The sequence below is a fragment of the Marmota marmota genome, unplaced genomic scaffold (genome assembly GCF_001458135.2).
Source record: "Marmota marmota marmota unplaced genomic scaffold, marMar, whole genome shotgun sequence".
Classification (NCBI taxonomy): domain Eukaryota; kingdom Metazoa; phylum Chordata; class Mammalia; order Rodentia; family Sciuridae; genus Marmota; species Marmota marmota.
In genome coordinates this window covers 7,778,152-7,804,285 of record NW_025999905.1, presented here as the reverse complement: position 1 = coordinate 7,804,285, position 26,134 = coordinate 7,778,152, and the positions used below count along the sequence as shown (strand labels likewise).

The window sequence follows — 26,134 nt, the reverse complement described above, 5'->3', positions numbered from 1 at the left end:
GACTTCAGAATTTGTTTCCACTGTGCCACCACATATTACCTCCTACCTTAATGACTTCCAAGTATTAGAAATTATGATACCTTTAATCAGTTACATAAAAAATATTTAAAATGAAAAATATATTATATCCTTTCTTTATTCAAAGACACTTTTGTTTATTGTATCTCATTTTATTATTAAAAATGCCAGATAACACAGAATTTAGGGGTTGTCAAAGGTACAAAAGCACATGTTTCTACAATTTTTTTACTTACATAAGGTAAGATTTTATGTGTATAAGAAATTTCTTTATGTGCAGGAAACACATCTAGCTTTTCAAGGTTACGCAAATAATATACACAACATATGGCATTTTTACTAAACAACCTTAAATGCAAAAATAGAAGGTTAGTGGATTTAGCTACTATTTGTCTGCAACTTTATCACAATGTGAAAAATTGATGCCACAATGTCAAATATAATAAGAAAATATATAGAAAAAGGTATATTTTCTAAAGAAATGTATATTTAGAATATTGAACCATTGATAAATCCTATGCTGAGAAATACTGTATGTAATTTTTTTTTATTTTTTATTTTTATCTTTAAGATTTTCTACTCTCCCATGGCCCTCTTCATACCACCCTCTGTATATGCTGTTCATCTTCAGTTCAATCTACTTTACCAATTTTGGATCCATACTGAGGTAACTTTTTTTACCCCTTAAGTTTTATATCTAAATAGCCTGAAGTAATGTCCTGGAAATCCACTAGAAGCTGATTTATTGTGTAAGAAAAATCTTTGTCTGCCTTCTTTAAGGAGAAACATCTGTTCATTTTTATTCCTTTTTTCTGAATATATACTGCGAAGTTTATAAGAAGCAATGAGGCCAGTTGGTCTTGATTAAATAAAACAATTTTTGAACTATTAAGTACCAAAACATTTTAATACTATATTCAATACAATATCTACCTGTATTGCAGTTTATTAAATATTACTGAGATGTTAAAATTTATTTCAATTTGGAGATATAAATTTTTATACATTTTATATAGATATATATTTATATATTCATATACTAAAAAATCTAGAGACATCTATATAGATATATCAGTAGAAACTTCTTGAAAACTCCTTGGAAAAAATTAATATTTATGCAAATTAGAAAAATACTTTTTTTTGGAAAATATTATTTTAATTATATAGTTTAGGTTTTATTTAAAGGCATTCAATATATTGTTAAGGCTTTATTTGTCTTCTAAAAAATTAAACAAATAGAATTTTTTGTTTCTTCTGGGGTATTTCAATTTGTCAGACTTGAATGTTTGCAGATAGATCATTAAGCAACTGTTTGGTTTATGAACTATTGTACTGATCTTGTTGTTAAGTATCAAAAATCACAGACCCAGAAAAATTCCTACTTATACACTCGAGAACGCTTTCAAGCATTTGGTATTTATTGGAAGCCTTTTGAAGTTACGATAGGAAGCACATTGACAGGTGTTGCAATTGGTTGAAAAATATCACAAATCACAGCTGCATAAGATGTCAAATCTTGATACAACAAAGAGCATTATTTCATTAATCTGCAATATTTCTTGCTACTGATTTGCTTGGAATAAAGAGACTGTTACCCTGACTTCGAACATATGTTGCATTTTTTGAAGATCGCTCATGAAATACTATTGTGTTTTATGATAGTTGACACACATCAAACAGTCAATACTACAACCATCTGAAAGAGTTGTTGAGGCCAATTCTGACTCTAGAGGTCAAGGACCAAATTTGTTTAAATCAGTGGATGGAAACTTTCTGATGATTTACATGGAGGGGTTAAAGGAGAATTACACTTTTATAGCAGTTCTGCCCCAGGTCGTGCCACGTATTGGTCAGCTTTTTGTCTGGATACAGAACAATGGTGCCTAAGTAACTTCCATTTTTTTTCCTGTCTCTCAGAAATGTCCCTGAATAGGATTTCAGTTCCATTCCCTGAAGTGGGAAACTGAGAGTGAGGAAAAGCCAGTGGTGAAAATTCTTTCTTTTAAGCTCAGAATGAACCTCCAGGTGGCTTCCTTTCCAGTTCAAAAGCAGTGCCTTAGAATCTCTCCCTTGTGCTCTACTTCTTAGTTTTGAAAGTACTTTGCCATGTGTAATTACAACAGCTGGACTGGCCTGAGAGGCATGAAGACACTTTATGGAAGTGATGGTTTGGATCCTCAAAATTCAAGTTATTAGCTGTGGATACATTTCTGAAATTTTTTTCACAACTGTGTGATGTCACTAGTTTATTGTACATAATATACCACCATTTGTTTACAAATAATAGAATAATTCTCCAGGGGTTAGAATCAAGATATTTTTCATAGTGGCTGCTTTGGGTAAATGGAATACAGAACTGGAAGAATTGGAGTAAGGAGAAGATTAAACTATTTTTTTTAAAAAAATATTTTTAACATGTGTTTGCTGGACTTTTTCATATAATGCTAATATCCATATTAGGAAATAAAAATGGAGACTGAAAACAATAACCTTCAGTGTAGGAAAATATCCACTTTATGACTGGAAAAAGTATTAACCCCGCTGAGTTACTTGCACACTGTTTAAGATCAGGCATCCTGGATATAGCTGACCAGGCACAGAAATGACATGTGTGAGCTATAGATGTGACAGTGTTGGCCAATGCAATTTGTGCTATCCTAAGTGACTCTCAGTTCTTTCCCTTCATGAAGATCAGTTCTCACTCTCAGGGTAAACTAGTCTTAAGGTGGTATGGATTTTCTAAAAGTGAAGAAGAAAAATGTTTTTCCTTTCAATCAACCCAGTTAAGATGAGAGGAAGGAAAAATAAAAACAATTTTAAATCATGTTTTTAAAAAATTGTTTATAGGAAGAAAAAAAAATGGGTCATTAAACAAATTGAATAGTTCATTGAAATTTTCTGTTTACTCTTAGGGTACTTTAATGAAGACACAACAGATTCTTAGTCACATATTGTTATTCTTATGAATTTGCTGAGTTCAATAAAAGAAACTTTTTATCTAATATATATTTTTAACTTAGTAACTACAACATTTTTAGAGTTTTAGATATTTTTCATTATTTGGGTGCTAGCTGATTTTACATGGTGCAGTAATATTACTAACATTAACTGCTACCTTTGATCATAAATTTACTATTTTTTTCATGTATATATCATATGATACTTGAGTACAAAAATGTTATAACAAACAAAATTATTTAAAACTTTAGTATTGAAGATTTGAATCAAATTATTTGATGATTTTTATAATACTAAACTGAAACCCCTAAATGTAACACTATGCAAATATTAGAAATATAATGAATAGGGCTGGGGATGTGGCTCAAGTGGTAGCGCGATTGCCTGGCATGCGTGTGGTCCGGGTTCAATCCTCAGCACACATACAAACAAAGATGTTGTGTCCACCGAAAACTAAAAAATAAATATTAAAAATTCTCTCTCTCTCTCTAAAAAAAAAAAAAGAAATATAATGAATAATCTCTGTATATTGATATGAATAGAATACCAAATAAATCAAAGTATATAGTATGTGTTATGTATATTATGTGCTAATATTTATGCTAAAAGACATAAAATTATATATTTTGCATATTCAGATATACATAAAATGCCTTTAGAAAGACATAGGGTAGCCATTTCTCTTCCTGTAGGAGGGTTTTTTTTGGGGATCGCTAAGAGATAAAAATCAGAGTAAGACATTAATATGAATTTAACCATTATACTTTGGGTAAAATGTGATCTCTGTATGTTGTTATTTCTTTAATAATGATACTGAGCAGCTGTAAATTTGATGAACAGAAATACTGAATTTAGAAAAATTTTAATTTCTTATTTTTTTTCTTATTTTTTTTTTTTTAATTTCTAAGAAAGTTTAACTGTGTCAAACTCTGAAAGATATTCTCCTAGAATATTTTTTGAAACTTTAAAGTTTTGAGTTTTACCTTTAGGCCTATGATATACTTGGAATTCACCTATAGGTCTGTGACATACTTGTAATTATCTTTATATAGAGAATATGGTAGGGAACAAGATTAGTTATTTCTATGTGTATATCCACTTGCTCCAGACACATTTATTTGGAGATAGTTTTGTTCATTGGATGGCTTTGGTGTGTTTGTTGAAAAGAAAGTAACCATGTATGGTAGGATCTTTTTTTTTTTTCATTTTACTCTCTTTCATTGATTTGTTTTCCTTTATATCAATCCCTTATTTTATCTATTACTATAATTTATAGCAGAGTTATCATATTGTTTATAATTGTTATATTATTTATAATATAATATAATTATTATATTATTTATTTAAATAAGTTATACAGTTTATAAAATAATTTGCTTACAATCCACTAGAATTTTCTTCTTGCAACATTTTATACTCTTTCAAACAGAAATAGAAGGACATATACAATTTAAACAGATCAATTTCAAGCAATGAAATAGAAGATGCCATCAAAAGCCTACCAACCAAGAAAAGCCCAGGACCTAATGGATTCTTAGCTGAGTTCCACAAGACCTTCAAGGAATACTTAATACCAGTACTCCTATAACTATTTCATGAAGTAGAAAAGGAGGAAACACTTCCAAACTCATTCTATGAGGCTAGTATTACCCTGATACCTAAGCCAGAAAAAGACACATCAAGGAAACAAAACTTCAAACCAATATCTCTGATGAAGAAAGATGTAAAAATTCTCAATAAAAATCTGGCAAATCACATACAAAAACATCTTAAAAAGATAGTGCACCATGATTAAGTGGTGTTTATCTCAGGGATGCAAGGTTGGTTCAACATACAGAAATCAATACATATAATTCATCACATCAGTAGACAAAAAGATAAAAATCATATGATCATTCAAATAGATGCATAACAAGCATTTGAAAAAAATACAACACCCTTTCATGTTTACAATATTGGAAAAACTAGAGATAGTAGGAACATACATCAACATTGTAAAAGCTATCTATGCTAACCCCAAGGCCAACATCATTCTAAATGGAGAAAAAATAGAACCATTCCTTCTAAGAACTGGAACAAGACAGGGATGCCTCTTTCACTACTCCTATTCAGTATAGTCCTTGAAATTCTAGCCAGAGCAATTAGACAGGTGAAAGAAATTAAAGGGATGGGAATAGGAAAAGGAGAACTCAAACTATCATATTTGCTGATTACATGATTTTTTACTTAGAGGATCCAGAAAATTCCACCACAGAACTTCTATAGTTAATAAATGAATTCAGCAAAGTAACATCAATACCCTTAAATAAAATGCATTTCTATACATCAGTGATAAACCCTCTGAAAGAGAAATTAAGAAAACTACTCCATTCACAATAGCCTCAATAAAATAAAATACTTGGGGATGAATCTAACAAAAGAGGTGAAAGACCTCTACAATGAAAACTACAGGACAGTAAAGAAAGAAATTGAAGAAGACCTTAGAAGATGAAAAAAAAAGTCTGTCATCTTCATGGATAGGCAGAATTAATATTGTCAAATAGCCATACTACCAAAACTCTTATACAATTCAATGCAATTCAATTAAATTCCAACAACATTCCTCATAGAAATAGAAAAAGCAATTATGAAACACATTTGGAAAATATAAGAAACCCAGAATAGCCAAAGCACTCCTTAGCAAGAAGAGTGAAGCAGGAGGCATCATATCAAACCTTAAACTATACTACAGAGCTATAGTAACAAAAACAACATCGTACTGGCACCAAAATACACGTGTAGACCAATGGTACAGAATAGAAGAAACAGAAAAAAAAACCCACAAAAAAATAGAGTTTTCTTGTACTAGACAAAGGTGCCAAAAACATACATTGGAGAAAAGATAGCCTCTTCAACAAATGGTTCTGGGAAAACTGGAAATCCATATGAGCAAAATGAAATTAAGTCCTTATCTCTCACCATGAACAAAACTCAACTCAAAGTGGATCAAGGATCTATAAGTTAGACCGGAGACCTTGCACCTAATAGAAGAAAAGTAGGCCCAAATCTTCATCAAGTTGGATTAGGTCCTGACTTCCTTACCCGGAATCCTAAAGCACAAGAAATAAAATCAAGAATCAATAAATTGGATGGATTTAAACTAAAAAGCATTTTCTCAGCAAAGGCAATGATCAATAGTATGAAGAGAGAACCCACAGAGTGGGAGAACATCTTTACTACATGCACATCAGGTAGAGCACTAATTTCCAGGATACATAAAGAACTCAAAAAATTTATCACCAAAAAAACAACCCAATCAAAAAATGGGCTAAGGCACTGAACAGACATCTCTCAGTAGAAGATATACAATCGATTAACAAATATATGAAAAAGATGTTCAACCTGTCTAATAAGTAGAGAAATGCAAATCAAAACTATTCTAAGATTTTATCTCCCTCCAGTCAGAATGGCAATTATCAAGAATACAAGCAACAAAAAGTGTTGGTGGGGATGTAGGGGAAAAGGTACACTCAGACATTGCTGGTGAAACTGCAAATTGGTGCAACAAATCTGGAAAGCAGTATGAAGCTTCCTTAGAAAAATTGGACTGGAACCACCATTTGACCCAACTATCTCTATCCTTGGTCTATACCCAAAGGACTTTAAATCAGCATAATATAGTGACTCAGACACTTCAATGTTTATAGCAGTTCAATTCACAATAGCTAAACTGTGGAACCAACCTAGATGCCCTTCAAACCAATATCTCTGATGAATGGATAAAGAAACTGTAGTGTATATACACAATGGAATATTACTTAGCATTAAAAGAGAATAAAATTATGGCATTTGCACATAACTGGATGGAGTTGGAGAATATCATGCTAAGCGAAGTAAGCCAATTCCAAAAAAAAAAAACAAAGGTTGAATGTTCTCTCTATAAGTGAATGCTGATCCATAATGGGGGGAGAGAGAATGGGAAGAATGGAGGAACTTTGTATTGGGAAAAGGGGAGGGGGTACGAAAGATGGTGGAATGAGAAAGACATCATTACCCTAGGTAAATGTATGATTGCATAAGTGATGCAAAATTGTGTACAACTAGAGAAATGAAAAGTTGTGCTCCATTTGTGTACAATGAAATAAAATGCATTCTGCTGTCATGTATAGCTAATTAGAACAAATAAAAATTATTATACTCTTAACAAAAAATAATTTTATTTTTTTCTTTTCTGTATATATGTCACTAGTTTCTTTTTATTATTGCTCTGTTGAGGAGCTATAGTATAAGGTCAAAGTGATTATAGAAAGATATAGGCATCTTCTACTGATTTGCTTGTGTGTGTGTGTGTGTGTGTGTACATGCACATATGTGTGTGCATTGAGTAGGTGTTGTATTTCTGGTGATTTAGCAGACATTCTATCTTAAATTGATATAAATACCACTTATCATAAATGTGATGGTCTTAAAGCATAATTCTATTAAAGCCCTCTCAAACTTTTGGCTAGTGTTCTTCCATGACAAATTCTCATATGGTATAAATTTCAAAATATTTTTATTATTCTAAATTTAATAAATTGATTATTTTTAAAGAAACAAAAAAAAAAAAGAATTAGTCTTTGCCATTTTTTTCTAATGGAGGTTTGTACCGACAAATTTATTCAAATTATATTTTTTTAAAGAGATCTCCATTTTTTTCTTCACTTTTGGATATTTTCTTGGTATCAGATAATTCAATTGATATTCTTCTTATTGTGATTCTATATGTGATGTGTCTTTTCCCTCTTAGCTGTTTATGATTTTTCTTTTCACTTTTGACTTTGCTTAGTTTGACTATGATGTTTCATATGTATTTTTTCGTACATCAAATAGATTAGACTGCATAGCTATGTACTTTTTAAGGCAAATTTGGGAACAAAAACCTGGTCATTATTTCCTTAAACATTATTTGTGTACCTTTCTCTTTCTTTGTCTTCAGACATTAATATTTTGAGGCTTCTTTATATTGCCTCAGAGACCAAGAATGCTGTTAATTTTTAAAATTTTATGTTTTCTCATATTCATTTTTGAAAGCATCAACTTACCTTCAAATTTATTTTTCCTTTACCTGCTCTCTCCAATCTGCTACTAGGCACGTTTAGTATAATTTTCACATTAGATACTTTTTTAAATTGTAGAATTTCAGTTTATATATTAATGGTTTTTATTTCTCTGAAATTCTCTGTCACTCGTTACAACTATCTTTTCCTCTAAGTTTTAATTATATAGCTATTTTTACGTTCTTGCTGATTCCAATATTTGGGTTATGTTCAGATTTATTTTAATCAACTGTTTTTTTTTTTTTTACTTTTTTGTTACTTGATATGTATTACATTTACCTTTTTCTTTGTATGTCTAGTAATTTATTTTCATTATATGCTAAATTTATGACACATTTATTATAGAGATTCTAGATTCTCTTATGGTCCTCTGATCACTTCTTTAAATTTTTTATTCTAAGAGGTGTTGAAAGAATTGGCTAGCTATTCTGTATTTTGGAAACTTTAATTTAGATTGTGTCTGGAGTTGTGCCTTTTGTCATTGTTTTTAGTCCTAAGATGTCCTTATCCCTGTCTAGAATATTAGGGCAAGACCTGTTTCTTTTTCTTTTCTTTCTTTCTTAATGAAATTCCTGAGTTGTTTACAAAGTCCCTCTCATTTGAATTTAAACTCTAAATTCTCTTTCTTGCTGGCCTGAGGCAGCAGTCAAAATTCCTGCTCAGGGTTTCTTTGGCTTTTCACCTTCCTTGCTTTCCATCAAGTTCCTCAGTGTCAAGTCCTATGCAAGAGCCAGCCAAGGCTGGAAGGAGATTCTTATGCAGTTATTGTGGCTCCCTTTGTGTGTCTATTTCCTTTCTGAGATTTCCTCTTTCAATTTCCAGTCACTTTCATACTCACAAACTTCGAGGTCTGGCTCCTAATCTAGTAAAACTGGCACTCTTTGAGTTTGCCTCCCCTTCTTGCAGTCTGACATGTCTTAAGCATTCTAATAGGATCTTACTGTGAGAACTCTATCTGCAAGGCACACTGCCCATGTAGTGACCTAGTTGCTAAGTTATGAGGAAAACAAATTCTTCAGCACTCCGTAGTCAAGCAATAAGTACAGCCAGATATTTTATCTGGGAATATATTTATGAGAGACTTAAACAGTAAAAACTAAAATATAGAACTACAGGGATGCTATGTGGAATCCCACTTCTTGGTTTATACCCAAAGGATTTAAAATCAGCATACTGCAGTGACACAGCCACATCAATGTTTATAGAACCTCAATTCACAATAGCGAAAGTACTGAACCAACCTAGATGCTCTTCAACAAATTTATGGATAAACAATGGAATACTACTCAGCTTTAAAGAAGAATGAAATTAAGACATTTGCAGGTAAATGGATGGAGCTGGACAATGACATACTAGGAGAAATAAGCCAATCCTAAAAAAAAAAACAAAGGCTAAATGTTTTCTCTGGTAAGACACTAATTCACAATAAGGGAGGAGACTAGGAAAAAACAAGAGATTCTTTGGATTAGGTAGAGGGGAGTGAAGGGAGGGGAGGGAGTAAAGGGGTAGGAAAGATAGTAGAGTGAATTGGACATTATTACCCTATGTACATATATGATTATACAACCAATGTGATTCTACATCCTGTACAACCAGAATGAGAAGTTATATTCCATTCATATATGATGTGTTAAAATACATTCTACTGTCATGTATAACTAATTTGAACAAATAAAAATTTTAAAATATTACTCTATTAGAAGCAGCAAAAATCATAGGGTGGTAGCAGCTTGGGCAGAAATGTAGGAAAAATGAATCCTAAGGACACAACCAATACAGCATTTTTATTACTGCCCTTTTCCCCAAAATTACAGTTTCCTAATCTTTGGAAGTGTATATCTACTCTCCAAAACCTTATAGTCTACTTAAAACTTTGTCATGTGTAAAGGTTTGTTTTTAAGTAGATGCTTCATTTTATTTTATTATTTTATTACTCTATTGAAAAAAATAAATATTTGTGATATGAATTTTAACTTACAGTGGCAGAGAAAAATAGGTATTTTGTAAGAAACATGGTTATTTTGTCCCTTGTGTAGGTGGGAGATGTATTGAATTTATTACGTCAGCATATATTTTTCATTAACAAATATTTACTTTGTGTAAAGATAGGTGAGACATGGGAATATTTTACATATTATGATTATGAAAACTTAAATTTGAATATTAGAAGCACACAATTAGTTCCCTGAGTGTTTTTTTTAATCAAGATAAACTACAAATAACAATACCATTTTTATAATGTAAACAGTATTCTTTCCTTTGTGGTTTCTGATGTTAATTTTCCTGAGTTGAAATCCTGATTTTATCTGCTATTCTAAATATGCACTTGGAGTTTTATTTTACCTTCCTGTACCTCAGTTTCCTAATATGTAAAATAAAGAATCATAATATATAGCATTGAGGATTAAAGATGATGGTTTATGTTCTAGTCTAACAATTAGAATAGTTCTTAACACATAGAAAGTACAAACAAATGTTTTCAGCATTGTTCTTTTTGAAAACTAGATGTCTATTTTGTTGTATGCAAATTATAAACCATTTCTAGCCACAATCATGATAATTTACACACATTTTGTGATATAATTGGAATATAGCCTATATTTTAATAGGAATTAACCAATATAATAAACAAAGTCTTAAAACTCAAAAATAATTAATCAATGTGCAAATTTACTTGAGAAAAATGCATATGTAAATATAAGAGTGTGAGATTATGATAATGAGTGCAATGTTTAGTATTTTTTCCTAATTCAGAAATTGATTAATATAGGAACTACGAAATTTGACAAATTAAATACTTCAATTATATCCTTCAGACATTTATTCAGTCTCTGTGGCATTCCTAGTCATGTATATATTATGAACAAAAAGGATAAAATGGTAGGATAATAAGCTATAATATTCTGCATGAAGGAAAAGTTGTGGATATTGAGGAATATACAAAACCAAAAATCTGAAACCAAAACCAGGTCTGAAGTTTAGCAAAAAGTTGCAATCATCTTATGTCAAGAATTCTGTTATATATAGTTGTCATTGTCTGACATGTCTCAAGAAATATTTCATGAGATGCCATTTGTATTTGTCTATATTATTTTATGCAGCATATACTTGCCTAGCACTCACATTTTTCAGGGAGTACCTTAAGTATTTCAACAAATGTCACCTCCTTACATCTTTATAAAAACTCTTTGGAATGGGTAGTAATATTACCTTAAGTCCATTATACTAAGTAACCTGCCCTGGGATGCGCAATTAGTAAGTGTCATAATGGAGTTTTCCTGCAGGAAGAGTATTCAAACTCCAGATGCCTTGTTGTCATTCCTTACACTCTGCAGCTTCCCTTGAGACAGCACACTTAGGTCTTAGCATTGTCATAAAATACCCACCATGTTAACCATCCAATATGAGCCAAGTAAAAAAATTTCACTGAATTTCCACAGAATAATTTGAAACACTAAAGGTGAATTAAACCTTAATAGGTTAAAAGAATGAATTTAAGTTCACAGTATCTTAATAATGGGCCTTTAAATTAATGGTATATATAGTCATTTATATATAGTCATTCATACTGCAGATAGTTTTTTTCTGAAATGTAATAGAAAAACTTTCAGAAAATTGAAGTTTTATATTCATCAAAATCTGTAAGCAAACACCATCATTTTAAAGCTAAGAATATTGATATTCTGTGATTTACTTAATATGACAATAGCTGGCTTCAGAGATGACTTTTGAGCTTTACTCCTCTTGCACACTTACTCTCTTAGCAATACGTTTATCCTGTTGTGTTCCCAGCAAAATAACCGGGGGGTGACAAACAACTTGTGTACATTGATACAGCAGGAGTGGGAGCCGTTTATTGCAGGACAGGAGAGGTATATATACATTACACATAGCTTATCTTAATTAACATAAACTAGATACAGCAGTCAACCAATAAGGAATCTCCACACTTAATGGCTCGCTGGCATTACTTCACAAACCACTCCCCCTGGCAAAATGCCAGGCGCCATCCTGACTTGTTTACAGACCTTAACAGTATACCACAATGAATGGCAGCAGAATTTATGAAGAATCAATATGGTACAGTGAAAAGATCAAGGCCATTGATTAAGACAGCTCAGTTTTAGTCCCACCTGTACCAAACAACTACATATCCTTTGTCCACTCCTATTGTTCCCTTTAAAAATCTTACCTATTTTTAGATGCCAGTGCTGACGCAAATCTTTTGATAATGTTCTGCTGCTTATTGAATAAATTAAAAATGTCTTGCATTTTATGTTCTTCATAAACTGTATTCAATGACAGCACACCTATATCTCCTGATCTACATTCCATTAATTTTTATTCTTTGCTGAACTTCACCTTTTTATGTTAATAATTTATATTAAAATATAGATCACATTAAAATTGTGTCACAAAAAAGCACATAAATAGTCATAATGATGTCTAGAGATGCATAGTACACTACATATAATAATCAAGGTATCTATTTAAAAAATATAGTTATATCAAATAATACTAACAGCATTTTTTAAAACTTTCTTTGTGTCAAGCATCATTCTGATGGTTAGACTAGAACATAAACTAGATCCATCTCAATTCCTCCACTTCATAAGCTCTTTCCCTTATTAAAAGCAAACACCTACATAGCTCAGTCCATGTATAAGTCCTTGTACTAAGTATTTTACACACACAGTGATCCCTCTGTATTCTTAGGTTCTACATTCATGATTCAAAAGTCCAAGTATCAAAAATATTTGGAAAAATATTATTTTCAAACTGAACATTTACAGACTTACCTTTCTTGTCAGCATGCCCTCTATAATTCAGAATCACAACTGTTTACATAGCACTTACACTACATTAAGTACTATAAGAAATCCCTAGGTGATTTTAGAAATTTAGTATAGAAAGATATGTATAGATTATTTGAAAATAGTATGCCATTTTAAATAAAGTCCTTGAGAATCCACATATTTGAGTATTTGCAAAGGAAAGTACTGAAACCAATTCCCCACAGATACCTAGGGATGACTGTGTTTACATATTTAATTTCCAGATAACACTTGTCCCCATTTGAAGTGGGGGAAACAAGTATATACAGGTTTTATAAAGTGCCTAATGTTATAGCTAGTTAATAGAAAATCTGTGATTAAAAGCCTGATCAGCAATTTTTCCCCCTCCTCTGAAATCCTGTGTTACTAATTTTATCTTTTAGAGCTAGAGTGTCTATATATCCCATATTGCCTGGATCTGTGCTGCTGAATGCTGTTTTGTTTTTTTTTTTTTTTGGCTTGATGGATAATAGGACATTCTTGCACTCTCTTAAAACTTGTTTGTACACTTGTACAGTGTACAGGAAAGAATTGCTTATCAGGCTTTAAATCACAGATCTCCTATTAACGAGCTGTAACATTAGGCACTTTCTCTAACCTCTTTTATAGAGGTTACATAAATACCTTAAAAGTATTTATGTAAAATTTAAAAATATATATATAATATCTGTGAAATCATTTAAATAATACTTATTACTAATACTATTTTTAGTGTCAATTACTAATAACTACATTGTATTATCTATGTGTGTTTAAATGTTTGTACTTACATTTTTGTCATAAATATATTTATTCCATATCTCCCCCTAATAGTGTATGTTTTTCAGGCTTATGATGACATAGTTTGGATTTAAGGGAATTTGGTGGAAAAGTAAATTATATTCCAAAATATATGTTTTGGAAAATGCTTATTCAACAGGAATCACGGATTTATTAGCATGACTTAATGAAAAGAAGATGAAATTGGACTTTGCCCAATTCAACTTTCTCATGTATAAATTTCTAGTGTTTATACAAATGTAATATATATAATGTAATGCCCGGCAAAGAATCTTTGAAACTTCTGACCTGAACTGACAGTTTTTTTCATTACCATTTTGAGGGTCACATCCTGCTTCAAGAATCTGTTCAGTTGTAGTGACTCTTTCCCAATAGTAATAAAAATAACAAAATTTTGAGAATTTTCTTGAGCTTCCAAGCTCATCTGAGGACTGTCTACAAATTCGTGGATTTCCATTTTAAAATGTCTGTTGTGAAAGGATTGGAATTTGAGCTTCAGAACTCGTATGTTGAACAAGCACCTCAAGAGATTAGACTGAACATTGATGTGATAAAGTGTGAATATCAGGCATATGGAGTTGACAGTAAACTTTTTGAGGACAAACACAAAGTCTACATTTTATGTTCCTTCACTTCCCCAATGTCCAGATAACTAAACATAAACATCTTTTGAATGAATGAATGAATGAATTGATTGATTGTGTTAACTATATTCTTTACAATTCATGTATGGGATAGGTGATAGGGCAGAGGGAAAAACAAGAAGAAAGTATTCACAGTAGACTTTAATAGCAGGCCAAAGAGACTAAAGATATACAGGTATTTGTATATTCTATTCTACTGTTTGAAAACATATTTTGTATATTTGCCTTCAAAAGATTAGTATCTGTAAATGTTTTTAACAGACCAAAATTTGTATTGCATGGCAATAAAGAGATTTAATATTTGAAAATGGAAGTTGAGATGGATATTCATATCTGTTTTGTTCACTAAAATATCTAATGCTTAGAGAATGCTTGGCATGTGGTTAATAACTCATTAATATTTGTTGGTTAATAAACATGGAAGTCACATGTTAAATTGGTAATATGATGATTAAGTGATCACAATATAATGAGTTTTAGGATGAGTCAGAAATATGGGCATGTATTATAAGATCACTTGGACTGAATTGTTAAACATGGATTACCTCTCATTTTTCAATTGCTTTTTTTTAACATAGAGTTAATATTATTTAAAATATCATGCATATCTTTCTTATTGGCTGCCCAAATAGAGAAATATAAAATGATGTGACAAAGGGAATGAAATTTTATATGGTTATGATTATGGATGTTTTCAGTTCTCCTTCTGTCAATTAAATTGGTCTTAAAAATAAGTCATTTGGAATCCACCTCCCTTTGAAGGAACATGTTTAGCATTTCCTTGTATTTATTTTTCCAAAAAGAAATCAAAGTGTTATTTAACCTCTTGTTTGAAGAATAATGTAATCACCAGTGACAAGAATTAGCCTTCCAGATAATTTGTTTTAAACTTAGTTCTTTAAAACTGTTGTTTATTATATAAACATAACCTAGTCCCAGTCTTTGTTAAAACCAAGCCTTTAGCTCCTTAACCCTGTGGTGTGGATTCATCAGAACTTTACTCCCTATGAAGCTCTTTATGATCCCAACAGTCTTGATTCCCCCAGATTGTTTCATTTCCAAACTATAAATATTGTTTTTTCACTCCTTGCTGTGGAAATTCAGCTACCTCTATATTACATGCTTACTGAAGTAGAAAACTGCCTAATCAGGTAGGAAAACATTTGGCTGTGAATAAATCAGCATTTGTTGAGTTTTTCAAAGTGTGAAACTAGGCAGACAAGCACATATCCTAGGAGCTCTGCTTTCTCCTACTTCCCTGTAGAGAAATCAGGGGCCAATATGGCCGCCTCTGCCATCTGTCTAAACACTTGAGTGTGTTGTCTTGAATTAACATAGCAGAACTAGTGGGGGATGTAATTAAGATTTTATTTTTACATTTCATCACCAGATGCTCTACAACATAAAGTCATCCATAAATGTTCAGATTGATTAAGCTTTTAACAAGGAAAACAATGTTAAAGATCAACTCATTTAGCACAAAAAATAAAATGATTTTGATATGTGGACTTTCTAGTGTTCATGGATTTTATACTTTTCTCCCCAAAACTTTAAATGAGAATTATATATACATATATATACATACATATATATATTTTGTTTTAAAGAACAAAGTTTATACCATCACTCATTCTACCTCTAAGAAACAGTAAATTATCTGATATTAAACTGTAATTTCCATTGTTGAACTTTGTGACCTTTCAAAGTCTTAGAACAGTATCATGTCTTCAGTAAAATCAAATGAATAAATGAAACCATGCAGATAATTTTGATTTCTGTGTAATCCATTGAAGAAGTTTATGAACTTCTGAATTTTCTAAAATATTTTTTGAGAACAGTCCTTTGGGCTACTTGCAAAGTTGTACTACAGGGAGATAAAAAACAAAATAAAAAAACAACGAATAGGAAAAGCATGCATCTTTACTACCAGATAATTTTCAGCTTGGAATTTGGAAAAGGAGTGCAATATGATAATGGATAATTTGTGTATGTCAATTATAAATTCAAATTGAGTATAAATTTAAGCCTTTATTGTGCAATAATAATTGATTTTTTAATTGAATGGTTTTTTCATTGGTCCCAAGAGGAAAAAAAAATTACTTGAAAAAGGTAACGTTTTTAGTAATACCTTTATTCTGAAATAGTTATAACTTTCATTTGAGATTCCACTGGAGTGTAAATAACTTTCATTTGGGCAGTGACTGTGACTTTATTTCATTTTGCTTCTAAAACCTAGGAAGTTCTCTAAATATTCAATAAATGTTTGTAAAATGAATGTGCTGGCTGAGGAGAGACTTCTTGCTCTGTTGATTATGAAAATAGCTTTTAATAAGAGACTCTGATAAGATTTTAAAATACATACTTTAATGCTCTGATTATTTCTAGTGCTCACAGAAAATTCTTATTGTTAGCTTGTTGCTTAAAATAGCTCTTTGGAATTTGAGTATATATTTAATATTTAACATGTATGATAAATATATTTAAGAAGGATAAATATAGGTATTTACATTAATATTTTTGTTATTCAGAGTCTCTATAAATTAGGCTAAATATAGGAATATATTATTGAAATGGCATAGAAATATTTACAATGAACCATGTAAATGATTCATGAGAGTAGAATGAATCTGACATAACTTTCCTATGTTCGTATATGAATACACCACCAGGGAAACGCCATATCATGTATAACCATAAGAATGGGATCTTAATTAGTAAATTTATACTCCATGTATACATATGTCAAAATATAATCTATTGTCATATATATATATATATATATATATATATATATATATATAAAACAAATAAATTTCAAACACAAATACTTACAACCACTCACTTTTCAAAAAGATATATATGAGCTTGTAGTAAAGGATATATTTCCAAAGAAAAGATTCTCTACATTTTTATACATGCACATAAACATGTTTAAGTAGGTAGTTATAAAAATAATTGAGTTAGATGTATAAAGGAATAAAACAGGAGAGAGAGAGAGACAAAGAAGGAAGACAAAGAGAAAGAGAAAGAATAGGAAAGGAAGTGGGAAGATTGGCCAAGAAAAAGTCAGCTAATCATGGTTTAACTATTAGTCCATTTAATCTTAGTTTAGGCTTGCACAGAATCTTGTCACTGTTCTCATCTGACAGTTTTGCCACTTTTGAACTGTTCTCGAGGCATATCTTTCTCAATTAAATCCTGTATGACAATGATTTTTATTTTAGATGATAAATGTATTAGGAACTGGCTTAGTGTTTCTCTTACATACCGACTGCACTGAAACAAGGAGACCCACAGTGGTGTAGTACTTTTTGGAACATCAATCATACACGATGCTGTAAAGAAAGTCTTGACTGGTTGTAGTCAATGTCACCAATGTCATCACTCTAACCTGTGCTCATCTGAATGCAGGCATTTTTTCCTGCAATGGAGATTTCATTTCACGTCACCCTCAACCCAGTCACACCTCAGTCATATTGTTTGCACATTCACTGTTATAATAAGAATTCTAGTAAAGCATCTCAGGACATATTGTCCTGATTAGATTTTTCCCTCTCAGAAAGGAAACATGAGTATTTGTAGGAATCTCTTATTTAGAGTTAACTTTACAATTAACTATAAGCTCATAACTTCTTTCTAAAAAGTAAGCACTTTTAAATACTGATATGACTTTTCAACATATTTTAGCCTTTTTCATACTCATTAGCAGATGAAAAAACAAAGGATAGAAATATTGTGTGATATTCCCATTATTATTCTAAAACTTGTGAACAGAATTCAGTTACACATTTCATTATTAGATTTAGAAAGTCTCTTTTCCAACCTCAGTTGTCAGATTAAAGTGAGACAAGGCAAATTTTTGAGCAAATTTAACAATTGAAATAATTTGCTTTGAATTATCAAAATACTTTTCTTAAAATCATGTTTTGCCCTGTAACTCAATCATTAGATTAGATTATTGCTTTGATACTTTCTGTTGGGCTTCAGAAATCTAGCCCAGTCAATGTCTTCTAATCAAAAGATTCTTTTTACATATTTCAAAATTACACAAAATGAAAGAGGTTAATTTCTTAAGAAATAATTTATAAAAGTAAACTTATTTAGAATAATTAACTTGAGGTTTTACAGAGTTCTAGTCTAATTTTTTTTTTTCGATTTAAATTAGAAAGATCTACAGAAGCATGTTTTTTCAGATAGGGCAGAGAGTGAGAAAATACCTGAGAACTATATAATGGTAAAAATTTACAACCAAAATTCATAATAGGCATTTAATAATATATTTGCTATTTACTATATACTTGTAGGGTAACCTTTCTGAGTTTCAGTTTTACACTTTTTTTAAAATAGACTCTTGAATAATACTATGTTGAGGATCCCTATATGTTCTAAAAGTCCATAATTTAAATGAACTCCACATCTAAATCTAATAAAGACAAATAAATAACTTTTTTTCTAACAAAGAAGAATAGCTGCAATTATTCCCAGAGTAACATTTTCAGGAAGTGAATTCAAGCTAGATGTGGTTGAATTACTAAATGGCTGAATTTGCAAATGTGGGCGATAATTAAATCGTTACGCTCAACCCTTATTAAATATTAATGAATTCTCCATGACTTTGAATCAGAAGGGTTTTCTACATGAGGGGTTCTGACCCAGCTGTCCGAATGATGAATCATATCCCCCTCTGAGGTGGTCTTCTCAAGCTCCAAGGTACTCATAGGCCCTACCAGGAAATTTAACTGTGGTTAACGGTGTTATACTTGGCTTTTAATAAAAAATGGAGGGGGGGACTTTTAATATTGATATCACCATGTTTTTGCCTGCAAGAGCAAAAAAATTTCTCCAAGGAAGAGTTCGACATTAAAAATAATAATAATAATGCCCTCAGCCAAGGCTCCAGTCATCTGAATACACTCACCCTTTGTGTGGCTTTCAATCTGGCTGCAGACATGCCAGGACCAAGGATCAGAGCTGCATCTGGGTAGCAGGAGCTGGTCAGCGTAGGCCCTCCACCCCCTTTTGTTGTTTGTTTTTGTAACACATGTTAGGCACCAAAGAGACAAACAAGGATAAAATGGCTCTCTCCTTTTACATCTGGTTGTCTGCCAGAGATACACAGTCCAACCAAAACATCAGATTTCAATGTTCCAACTGCTGAGGAACCCCCACCTTCTTGTTCTCTGTCCACTACCATTCTTCTTTACAAATATTTTTCCACCAATGAGCATAATGTAATACAATTTCTATATAACCCTTTCCCAACTCCCAGTCATTAATATAGTATTTGTGAGATACTTTTTGCCTTATTTCATAGGAATATAGTCTGAAATGAGATATATGTTCACAATATTTTGAACTATTGAAAATTTAAAAATACGGATGGTCTTTGGTATACAAAAGAGATCTTATTCTATGAATTATTTAAAATGTCTGTTGTTTGAGCTCAGAATACATTTCTCATAGAAATAACTTTAAAATGGTGAATGAGACTCCAGGTAAGAAAAAGGGAGCAGTGGGGAGAAAAGAGAGAACTCAACTATCATCTAGTACATAATATTATTATTTTTTAACCCTGCAGGCAGACAGTTCTGTCCAGTACGTAATAGAAACTGAGAAACCCTTAAAAGCTGGGCAGCAGAGCAAAAGGCAAAGACTGTCTCTTTCATATCTGGGAACAGTGGGACAATAGGGACATGTTGGTGGCACCTGTGCATCTGAAGGTTCTGAAGGATGCCTGCTACTCTATGGCAGCATTGTCACGGCTTCCACTTTAAGAGGGTACAGGAGGCCACAAACTAAGGACAGTGTGGCCACCCTAGCTGCTGACATTTACAGAGAAATTGTAAATTTGGTGTTCTAAAGTAAGAGCTTGCCAAAAAATAATTAAACCCAGGTAGATAAAGAGTTTCGATTTGGAGGTATGGTTTGGAACTTGGAGATCTATTGGATACTTTCAATTGGCTTTGTGCATGTTACACTATATTAAAATAGTATAATTTCTTTTATTTAAATTTTTATCTTAAATATTTCCAAACACTCATAAAAATAGAAAAACAGAATGAATTTATGTCTCTTTTGCTCTTGTTCACAAATCAAGATTTTGCTTCATTTGCATAAATTATCCTTTTCTCTTTTACATTTTTATTGTCAAAATATTTTGAAGAAAATTTGGATTTTGTGTTATGTATTCCTCAGTTATACAACTCTTAAAACCAATTGCATTTTCATGCATAAAATCCTGTTTTAACTCCCAATAAAAACTTTTTATCATTTAATATTCTGATAATAATAAAATTTTCCCACTGCTTAAAATATCTTTTATGTATGATTTGTTCAAGTGGGTATTCAAACAGGGTTCATATATTATGTTTGGTTCTCTTAAACATGAGCATCTCCCTATTTTCCCCCTGCTCTCCTGACTTGTGACCAAATTCACAACAGAGTCATGTTTGTCAGTGGCTATTTCATCCCCTTAAACACCACCTAATTTATTCCTGTTTTCCTCAAAAGTCACTTAAGTGGAAAATAATTCTAAAGGCGTTTTATTTTTTTGAAATACCATAACAAGAAATTGATTTTTCATTACTCAATATTTGTATAACACATCAAGTATCTTACATAAAGCTTACTGTACATTTTTAATGGCACCTATTTGTTTTCTATTATCCTCAGGATTTTTGGACTGAGGAACAGGGTATTCCTCCTGAGAAATGTTGAGAGACCTTTAAAGAGTTAGGGACCAGATCTTGTTGTAAGTAACTTGACTTTCAACCAAACTTTGAATTACACCTGTAAGATGGAATTGTGGAAGGTTCATCTACAGGTAAAACTCCATTCAGAATTCCAGTTGAATAAGCATGATTACCCTAGTGTAATCAGTAATTACCAGAATAGAAAACTGTAGTTAGATGACTCATTGCAGGGTAGAACCAACCCAATGATGTTCTGCTAACATAAATAAAGCCATAGATGAAAAGTGAAAAACAAAGTAGCATGAAACTTGAAGGAAGTGTTCCTTGCCAGTAGTGATACATAAATATAGTAACCTTTGTAATCCCAGAAACATATCATTATCACTTACTGTCATTTCCATGGTAAAGGTGAGAAAACTAAGGGATAAAATCTAAGCTATTTCTCCAAGATCACAGAGTTATAAGTGGTGGATTTGGGAACTGAACTGAGGCAGTCTTGCTCTTCACCATGTTACCATACTGCCTCTGGGAATGGAGTTGTGCAAACATTAGTCTCCTTATTGAACTCCAGGTGACAAGGAGACTTCTTCCTATTCTCTAATGTCAACCTCAAAATTTGGTATAATTCATAAACTGTGTGGGTTTTAAATGTATTTGTATATTATAAACTCACTTAATAATAGCTATGTGTGGAAATATTTCTTTTGTTTAAACAGATCATCAATAACCTTGGTCCTTTGGAACTGATTCTTAATACTCCTAGCCATCATAGGGTTCATCATGGTAAGGAAGTTCTATTTCTTCTTTATTTCTTTAAAAATTCTATAATTGTTATTTTGTCTTGCTTCAATTCATGTAAATCTCCCATATAGTCAGCACACATTGTCTACATAGCTATATTTCTTCTGTTATACCTAGATCAGTCTCAGGTTTGAATCATGGTCTGTGGTGGGGCAGCACTTTCTCCATCTGGCTCTTGAATTCCCCCCTTTATTATATCTCAGTCTCCTTGTAGAGGGAAAATGTATTAATCAGCTGAGGAGATAACATTGTATGTATTGAAGCAGTCTCTTGAAGGCTCAGTTCTGAAGGTCTTTTCTGTCTATAACCAGAGAGTACTTAGTCTTGAAAACTGTTGGGAGTTGTACAGAGTCTAATAAGCCCCACTCCTCTCTCCTGCTGAACTCCTATAAACAAACTAAATATAAGCTTCATTTACCAGAGGAGCAAATCCCACGTGGCTAGTGCCTAATGTTTAGAAACAACAACTTAAATGATAATAGAAATGTTTACATTTGTGCACCAGGAGAACTGTAAAGAATGTGCATATCAACATTATTTGTGATGCAAAAAAAAAATAATTCAAATGTTTATCAGCAGTACAAAAGGTAAATAAATTATAGAAAATTCATTTTTATCAATAAAAATGCTCAAATAATTGCTATATTCAATTGTATGATTAAATCTTACAAACATAATGTTGAGAGAAGAAAGCTAATAATAAAGGAATAAATACTAAGCTTTGTTTTTAATATATCCAGGTTTCATAGGAGCACTGCAGTCCTGCCTTCTCAAGGGAGGTACATCCTTCCTCTAGAACAGGGGACAGAGCAGCACAAGCTCTCACAGGCAGAGGAGAGAATGGGTCACACTCTTCCAAATCCAACTGTCATTCTCCCATTCCCAAGGAAGAGTTAGAGGGGGAGAGGTCAAGAGCATTATATTCTTGCAGTTTCCTATGTATAGAAGGAAAAATAAGCAATGGAAAAAAACAAGTCTAGATTTAAAAACAAATAGCTGCTGGTTCCCTTTGTTTGACTTCACTTTCTTACTTCTACTGCTCTCTATCAGGGTTTCTCAACCTCACCATTGTGGACCAATACTTAGTTGGAGGGCTATTCTGGGCACTGGTTTCTGTGCATTAGGTATCATTGCTGCTCCTTCTGAGCTGTATCTTTCAAGAATGTGTCCATATATTGTCAAATGTCCTTTGAGGGGCAAAACACTCCCTCATCCAAAAGAGAGCCATTGTTTAGACCATGTGATGGGTTGAGCATCTTTACTGCCAATCTCATTCTATTTTTGCTGTGAGGAAGATTTTTGCTTTATCTATGCTTCAAATGTATATTTTCATGTAAGAAAAGCTTGTCAGGGAATGAGAACACGTGAAGATAGTTAAGTTTATTGGAGTAGTGGCTTGGTGGATTTCTATTCTTTTTTAGATTTGTATTCATAATGATATGATCATGTCAATTAAAAATATATTAAACAAATTGTAATTTGAGTACTTTGGATAAGGAAAAGCATCATATGTTAAATTAAAAAGGCCAAAAGCAATTTAAATTTTACTTATGTCTTTTATTAATTAAATTATTAAAGTTATTTAAAATTAAACAAGATTTATTCTAATTTTCTTCTTAAACAGATGTAGAGAAAAGGACAAATGATGTGACACATCAAAAATTAAAAATAAAAAACATACATATATTATTTCCTTATTTCCCAGTTTTCTCTGTACCCATTTACTTTTTAAATTATTTATTAGTAGTCTTGAAAAAATAACCATGTAGATTTATCTTACATTTTTTTAAACTGAAATTTGTGGAAAGTGCATATAATTAAAAAAAACTTGTTCTTTTTAGTAAAATTAACTGAAAATAAATAAAATGAAACTCCATTGCTGGAAAAATCTGTTGTTGTCGTCAAGCCCAAGATACTCTCAGAAATATTATTCTGTTACTTAAATCTTAGTTTAATAGTACAAAATGTCAGCATCACTAAAATCTTGTTCTAAAAACAAGAAAACAATATTTCAAAATGCCAAAGCTCCTTTTTATTGAAAAATTATTGTTTATTATTTTCTTTCATAGGCAAAAATCGTTACTGCATAGACAAAAACTATGGTGGCACTCTTATTATTTGGGATAGAATTTTTGGTAAGTAAAACATACAAAAATCAAACAATTAAATTTACTTCTTTATTCACAGAATGTCAAAGATAATATCCTTGTAATGTTTGTCTTCCAGGGACTTTTGAAGCAGAGAAAGAAAGAGTTATATATGGTCTTACACATCCAATTAATACCTTTGACCCACTCAGGGTGCAGGTAATAAGATTGGTCATACTCATTCTGAATTTGTATTATTTCATAAATATATAGTTAAGAGAAAAATCAGTTATTGAAAGATGGAAGTATATTACACTGCTGCAAAAATGCTTAACTGTAAAAGAATTTGGGAGTGGGACTTTGTTACTCAAGCAAAAAGTTGAATAAAATTGGGCAAATACATTTAAAAACAACTCATTATAAGAATTTTTGAATATGTCTATTTTCTATTATAAAAATTATTTCTCCTTAGGAAACATGCTCTTTCTCAGAATAGACTTGAAATATATTCATGTATTCAGAAGTAGTAGTAACGTGTAGAATTAAAGCTGATCTTGCAGTAAGAACAATTTTTGCTTCCAGGATGCATGTCTCTAGTTAGAAATTCAACATGAGGCCTTTGCCCTGCTCTTCTTAGACCTAAGTGTCAAGAACTATTACAGAATGGTTAGGTCTGACATTACCTCACCTGATAAGACTTATTGGACTGGTCCAGTTTTCTGTTAGACATATGGTATTGGTTGTTCACCAGCTTCAATGGTTGGCACTAGAGAAATCAAGAATGTCTGTGAGGCTCTGATATGTCAGCATCAGACCATCACAGAGACTCCTGGGGTTAGGGACTCACAAATAAGAAAAAGATAAGAATGCTCAAAGAACTGAATAGGTTAGTTAACAACAGTTCTATACAAGGTACTGGTTACAGCATTCAGTAACTGACAAAACTATAGGTTCATGTTGGGTCTGTTTTTCAAACCTACTTCAAATTTTCACAGAAAGTTGAAATAACAAAAAGTCAACATTGCTGAATTTCTACTATGTGCAGCATGCAGCAAATAGCACGGCACAAATATTTAATGTCAGCATCACTAAAATCTTATGAGACAGAAGCTCTTTTTATTCCCATTTTCTGGTGGAAGAAACTGAGTTCTTCAGGATTTAATTAGTTCAACCAAGTTCACACAGCTTGTCAATTGCGAACTTAACCAAGGTGGTTGTAGACCAATGCCAAGACTCGATTTAACATTTACCCTATACTGCCTCTTTACATAAAAGATTGTCTCAAGTTGCCTTCACATTTAAGTGAAAGGCATTTTTATCACACATACACCAAAAAAGAAAAGCTAATTATCTCTTTTCTAAACTACATTGAACTTCTTTCTGTCTCTCTTGGTTAGACTTTACTAAGAACATGATATGACTCTCAGGAGAACAACAAATATTTTAAGAAACTTTTTAATGATAAGATTTATATGATTTAAAGCAAGTTAAAAATAATACATTGAAAGCTACTGTTCCTTCACTTCACAAAGGGTTTGTTTCCTTACTGTGGAGATTAAAAATAAAACAAACAAAAAAAAGTAGACAATTGATCTCTGTACTCTATGAAAGAGCTATCCAAATCTAGCATGCATGTGAATCACAGCAGAACCTTACTAAAATGTAGACCCCATCCAGCAGGACTAAGTTCTACAATTCTGTTTCTACCAAGTTCCTAGATTGTGCCAATGCTGATGTTTGATAAATGAATCTGTAAGTAGTAAGCCTTGGAAATGTACACTCTTGCTGAGGAAAAGTATTCATATTTGAGACAGAATAAGAGAGTTGCTATTGTATACAGTGAGAGCTGCACTAAGAGCTGGATGGTTAGGTCTTGATGAGGCACAATAGTGAGACAGACAATGTTAAGGTCTGTAAACAAGTCTGGATGGCACCTGGCATTTTGCCAGAGGGAGTGGTTAATGTTAAGGTCTGTAAACAAGTTTGGATGGCGCCTGGCATTTTGCCAGAGGGAGTGGTTTGTGAAGTAATGCCAGCGAGCCATTAAGTGTGGAGATTTCTTATTGGTTGACTGCTGTATCTAGTTTATGCTAATTAAGATAAGCTGTGTGGAATGTATAAATATCGCTCCAGTCCTACAATAAAGGGCTCCCACTCCTGCTGTATCAATCTACACAAGTTGCTCGTCACCCCCCCGGTTATTTTGCCCAGCCAGCCGGGCTGCAGCAAGACACAGGCATC

General features: G+C 32.0%; 1 protein-coding gene across 6 annotated transcripts in view; it reads left to right on the top strand.

Annotated features, from left to right (window-relative positions):
* Agmo (alkylglycerol monooxygenase) overlaps nucleotides 1-26,134 on the top strand; it is a 336,057-nt gene that overhangs the window by 138,676 nt on the left and 171,247 nt on the right. For 5 of the 6 annotated variants that reach the window (XM_048799642.1, XM_015498116.2, XM_048799647.1 and 2 more), the window contains exons 6-9: nucleotides 590-685; nucleotides 21,722-21,788; nucleotides 23,876-23,941; nucleotides 24,033-24,112. In XM_048799642.1, the coding sequence (XP_048655599.1) occupies nucleotides 590-685; nucleotides 21,722-21,788; nucleotides 23,876-23,941; nucleotides 24,033-24,112 (309 nt within the window). The remainder of the gene's footprint in view (nucleotides 1-589; nucleotides 686-21,721; nucleotides 21,789-23,875; nucleotides 23,942-24,032; nucleotides 24,113-26,134) is intronic. The other variant, XM_048799643.1, reaches the window with a different exon arrangement.